Source organism: Ranitomeya variabilis, chromosome 5, assembly GCF_051348905.1.
Source record: "Ranitomeya variabilis isolate aRanVar5 chromosome 5, aRanVar5.hap1, whole genome shotgun sequence".
In the NCBI taxonomy this organism is placed as follows: domain Eukaryota; kingdom Metazoa; phylum Chordata; class Amphibia; order Anura; family Dendrobatidae; genus Ranitomeya; species Ranitomeya variabilis.
The window spans coordinates 632,014,341-632,019,920 of NC_135236.1; the positions used below are offsets into that span (position 1 = coordinate 632,014,341).

At 52.5% G+C, this 5,580-nt stretch overlaps 2 protein-coding genes across 2 annotated transcripts; both read right to left on the reverse strand.

Moving 5' to 3' along the window:
* Nucleotides 1–1,433: 1,433 nt before the first annotated feature.
* On the reverse strand, nucleotides 1,434–2,012 carry LOC143773976 (histone H3). The gene has a single exon (XM_077261277.1). The coding sequence runs from the start codon at nucleotides 1,995–1,997 to the stop codon at nucleotides 1,587–1,589; it is 411 nt and encodes a 136-aa protein (XP_077117392.1). The 5' UTR covers nucleotides 1,998–2,012; the 3' UTR covers nucleotides 1,434–1,586.
* Nucleotides 2,013–2,793: 781 nt separating this feature from the next.
* Nucleotides 2,794–3,538, reverse strand: LOC143773977 (histone H1.01-like). The gene has a single exon (XM_077261278.1). It carries the CDS (start codon nucleotides 3,484–3,486, stop codon nucleotides 2,842–2,844), a length of 645 nt encoding a protein of 214 aa, XP_077117393.1. The 5' UTR covers nucleotides 3,487–3,538; the 3' UTR covers nucleotides 2,794–2,841.
* Nucleotides 3,539–5,580: the final 2,042 nt, after the last annotated feature.

Consider the following 5,580-nt stretch of genomic DNA (forward strand, 5'->3'; position numbering starts at 1 on the left):
TGCAGATTTAGGGTCGCTCACAGAACTCAGCGTCAGAAGAATAATCTGCAGATGGCTGGAAATGAGCCCTTATTGGGGGATGACTTTGTGCAGTGATTGGGACAGATAATGGCTATTTCCCCATAGATCCAGGAAGAGCTTAGTCAGCTGTGCCAGGAGTCAGACTGTAAACCCTGCAGCTTGGAATGCTGTGAATTCAATGAGATGTTTAGTAGAAGCCGCACCCAGTATTCTGTGAGGAGTCGGCTTGTCTCAGTAGCTTTGTCCCCTGTATAAACTGTACTTATCCCTCATGTGTGTACTTGTCCCCTCAGAGGTGTATGATCAAAGCCATCACATTGTCACTTCGGAGCGGCATGATCAGTGTCACCACCCTGTCCATGCAGAGCTATATGATCACTATAACCAACTTGTCCCAGCAGATTAGTATAATAATAATAATAATAATCTATATATAGCGCTAACATTTTCCGCAGCGCTTTACAGTTTGCACACATTATCATCGCTGTCCCCGATGGGGGCTCACAATCTAAATTCCCTATCAGTATGTCTTTGGATTATTTATCAGTGCAACCACCTTGTACACGCAGAGCTGTATGATCAGTTCTACCAACTTACCCCCGCAGAGCTGTAAAATCAGTGCCACCACCTTGACCCTACAGAGCTGCAAGATTAATGCCACCACCTTGTCTAGGCAGGTGAGGATGAAACTATTGATGGCAATATCACCAGCGCAGAGGTATTTATAGCCGCACATGCGCAGTGCTGTCTGCTCCTCTCCTACTGGGTATAGAGACATTTGTCAGCTACAGGCAGGAGGTCCGAGATAGGAAATGTTCCACCATGTATTGCAGAAAAGAGGAAACAGCGGAAACATATGGACAGCGGTAAGGTGCCTGACACTGGCAATGTAACTGTCACCAGGGCCCAACCACAGCAATGTCACCCATGATGTGCTGGGAGGAAGTATTGGCTGGAGAAATACAGGACTATGCTGCCATAACTCTGCCGCTAGTAATGATGACTCCAATTATCTCAACAATGTCACTAATGCCGGGAATATGAAGAACTGATCCCCTGCAGCTGTAGGAAGAGCCGTGAGTGAGGAGTTGGGGCGCTTTCAAATGTAACCCTAAAATCCTGTGATGGAGGAATGGATCAGGCTGTGTATATGCAGGTGAGAGATCCCCCCCATGCCGCTGCCTGGATTATGGGTTCTTGTCACAGCCTGAGACTTGTCTTACTCCCGACAGACACCGGGGCCCTGACTGCTCCCTCCTCTTTAACGCTTGGAGTTGGCACCGCTGATTTCGGGAGAAGCTGCTCGTTCTTATTGATTCATGGTGTGGCAGATAACGAGATCACTCAGCACTTCGGCATCAAGGCACTGACAGGTGAGGAGCCCCTCTCCATCCACTCATTACTGACAGGATCATTGGCAGCAGAGGACCCAGTGCCCCGGATATTAGTAATGACAAGTGACCTATAATTGGCAGAATAAGATGTTAGGAATGAGCTCGTCTTGAGGGAGGATTTGGTGGCTCTGAAAAGAGCCTTTGTGGTACAGTCAGGTGTGGAGGACAGATCTAAGCTCTCTCCCCACGGATCCGGCGGGCCAGCTGGATGTCTTTGGGCATGATGGTGACTCTCTTAGCGTGGATGGCGCACAGGTTGGTGTCCTCGAACAGCCCCACCAGATAAGCCTCACTGGCCTCCTGCAGGGCCATGACGGCCGAGCTCTGGAAGCGCAGATCGGTCTTGAAGTCCTGGGCGATCTCTCTCACCAGGCGCTGGAAAGGAAGCTTACGGATCAGCAGCTCGGTGGACTTCTGGTAACGGCGGATTTCACGGAGAGCGACTGTTCCTGGCCGGTATCTGTGCGGCTTCTTCACTCCACCAGTGGCGGGAGCGCTCTTCCTGGCGGCCTTAGTGGCCAGCTGCTTGCGGGGAGCTTTCCCTCCGGTGGATTTACGGGCGGTCTGCTTAGTTCTGGCCATAGCTCTGTATAGAAGAGAACAGGAGTGATGAGGGGAGCGGCGGGAGCAGGGTATTTATACTCCTCTGCTCCTATTCACGCTTCATGTGGACACGCCCCCTGCACACCATTGGTTATTTGGTAGAAAGTGAGCAGCCAATAACGAGTGATGTCCGCGACCAATCCCTGCACAGAAGGCTCAGCTTGATTCACACTTCAGATATTCCCCACTGCTGGAAACACACAGGATAACATCAAATCTCCAGGCGGCTTCTACAGCAGAAGCTCCGGTTCTAGATTCCCAGTGCCCGGAGCTGTACAGTGGCTCCTCTGTAATCAGTCACTGAGGCTCCAACACTCACATCGGAGGAATCACCTCACACCCCTATTACTAAGATGCGGGTTACAAGTGGTGACAATTGATTAGGATGATGTCAGTGTTGTGATTTCTGCTGCACATCGCCCCCTTCCGTCCATTAATTACACAGAATTGTCACCTGTAGGCACTGATCATACAGCTGTGCGGCGACAGGGTGGTGGCACTGATCATACAACTCTGCGGTGGTGGCACTGATCATACAGCTCTGCTGAGGACAGGGTGGTGGCACTGATCATACAGCTCTGCGGGGACAGGGTGGTGGCACTTATCATACTGCTCTGCTGAGGACAAGGTGGTGGCTCTGATCATACAGCTCTGCGGGGACAGGGTGGTGGCACTGATCATACTGCTCTGCTGAGGACAAGGTGGTGGTAATGATCATACAACTCTGCGGGGACAGGGTGGTGGCTCTGATCATACAGCTCTGCTGAGGAGAGGGTGGTGGCTCTGAAAAGAGCCTTTGTGGTAACAGAACAGTGGCTGCAGCTTATTTCTTAGCCGCGGGCTTCTTGGCTTTCGCAGCCTTCTTAGCCGGACTCTTGGCAGCTTTGGGTTTGGCCGCCTTTTTAGCCGGACTCTTCGTCACCTTCTTGGGCTTGGGAGCGGTTTTCGGCTTCTTGGGGCTCTTGGCCGCTTTCTTGGCAGCTGCGGGCTTCTTGGCCTTTTTCGGACTCTTCTTGGCCGCGGTCGGAGCCTTCTTGGGCTTCTTCGGGGATTTGGCGGCTTTCTTGGCAGCAGCTGGTTTCTTGGGCTTGGCCGCAGCTGCTGACTTCTTCTTGGCCACTTTGTCCTTAGTCTCCTGCTTTTTGTTCAGCTTGAAGGACCCGGAGGCGCCGCTGCCCTTCACCTGGAGGAGGGCGCCCTTGGTGACCAGAGACTTGACGGCCAGCTTCAGGCGGCTGTTGTTCTTCTCTACATCGTACCCTCCGGCAGACAGAGCTTTCTTCAGGGCGGCCAGAGACACCCCGCTGCGCTCCTTAGAGGCGGACACGGCTTTGACGATCAGCTCGGAGACGCTGGGGCCAGAGGGTTTATTGCTTTTCTTGGCGGCGGATTTCTTCGGCTGCTTCTTGGATTTGGCGGCCGGATCTGCGGGAAGAGGAGCGGCGGCTGGGGCGGTCTCTGCCATCATGTGCTGCGGAACTAGAACACAAATATCTCCTGTTAGGAAAACACTGAGGCCGGAGATGGAGGCGCCTGTTATATGTACAGGCTTACTGCGCACTGATTGGCTGCTGAGCTGCACCGTCCTGAGCATCTATTGGCTGACACTAGACACAGGCCCCGCCTCCTCCTAGCTGAGTCCGAGTGAAGCTCCGCTCTCCCCTTGTGCTTCCCTGCCCGGGATAAAAGCCCTTTACCGGCCAACACCGGACAACAGAGCGCGTTTCCTCCGTTTCTTCTCCTTCTCCAACATCTCCACCGGCCGTTTGTAGCCGTCACTACCAGAGATGCCGGGAAAGAGCGGAGAGGAAATACCGGCATCATCGCCGTCATCCTCCTGATCTGCACATCACTGTGTATCCGGGGAGATAAATCTGCTGCGGGAGCTCGTTCCTCCTATTCCCGGCTCTTGTCACCATGACAGGGATCTTTACTCCAATGTCTATCGTGCAGGAAGCTGATTGTAAGATGTGGGGACGAGCTGGAGCTGCTGAGAGCCCAGAAGGGTAACACAGGCGACGGCATCCGCTGACTGCCACCTCCCTGACCTGTGATATCACTGTACCCCGTATGTGCAGAGTATTGGGGGGCACGTGTTCCACATCAGTAGATGGATGGAGGATGAGCTTGTGTATATGCAGGGTACGAGATCCCCCTATGCCGCTGCCTGGATTATCGGTACTTGTCACAGCCTGAGACTTGTCTTACTTGCGACACACACTGGGGCCCTGACTGCTCCCTCCTCTTTAGCTTTTGGAGTTGGCACCGCTGATTTGGGGAGAATCTGCTCGTTCTTAGCGATTCAAGGTGTGGCAGATAACGAGATCACTTAGCAGCACTGATCATACAGCTCTGTGGGGACAAAATGGTGGCACTGATCATGCCGCTCCGAAGTGACAATGTGATGGCCCTGATCATACACCTCTGAGGGGACAAGTACACACATGAGGGATAAGTACAGTTTATACAGGGGACAAAGCTCCTGAGGGAAGCCGGCTCCTCATTGAACACTGGGTGCGGCTACTACAAAACATCTCACCGAATGCACAGCCTTCCAAGCTGCAGGGTTTACAGTCCTGGCACAGCTGACTAGCCGCTTCCTGGATCTATGGGGAAATAGCCATTATCTGTCCCAATCACTGCACAAAGTCCTCCCCCAATAAGGGCTCATTTCCAGCCATCTGCAGATCATTCTTCTGACGCTGAGTTCTGCGAGCGACCCTAAGGGTATGTGCACACGTCAGGATTTTGTCAGGATTTTTCATCAGGTTTTGTAGCCAAAACCAGGAGTTGGTGATAAATGCAGAATTGGAGCATATGTTTCTACTATACTTTTCCTCTAATTGTTCCACTCCTGGTTTTGGCTACAAATCCTGATGAACAATCCTGACAAAATCCTGACGTGTGCACATAGCCTAAATCGGCAATTACAGGCTGGCGGGGGAGGGGTTAATCCCTGCCAGAGCTTCTCCTCCGCTCCATCTACACAGGAGGAGGCTCCTCACTCACCCGCTTATTATCCTATGCAGATTCCCTGTGGTGTCCGCGCTGATCCTATCACAGCCCGACTAAGACAAGTCTCCTACGTTCTGGCAGGAGCCTGATGTGACGCTACCGGGACTCAGGTGGGGGAAGTCGCCGCTTCTGTAAAGCAAGTGTGTAGTGGGGATCAGCACACGGATGTCTCTCGCTCGTTGGCTGATTGAGCGGGAAATTCAAAATCACCAACGGATCTGTAATCAATCTCTGTTCTTTGCCCGTCAGATTATTATGCTGTAGCGGCGATCGCTGGTATTCCGGTAGGGGCAGCTCTACTACCCCGCTGATAACACCGGGTCCTGTCCTTCCAGCTGTCTTTCCCCAAACAGGTGGATCGGGGATAGTATAGAAGACACGTCCCAGGCTGTGACCGATACTACAGGCAGCTGTACAGGTGATATTGTACCCTGCAGAGACGCTGAGCCTGATACTAATCAGCGCCAAATAATAGCACGATCTTAGGTTTCTAGACATTTTAACAGATTTACAAAACGCCTGGACTTGCCCCCTTATTAGAGCTGCA

Coding starts and splice junctions, on each gene's coding strand:
- LOC143773976 (XM_077261277.1), bottom strand. CDS start 1,997: ATGGCCAGAACTAAGCAGACCGCCCGTAAATCCACCGGAGGGAAAGCT.
- LOC143773977 (XM_077261278.1), bottom strand. CDS start 3,486: ATGATGGCAGAGACCGCCCCAGCCGCCGCTCCTCTTCCCGCAGATCCG.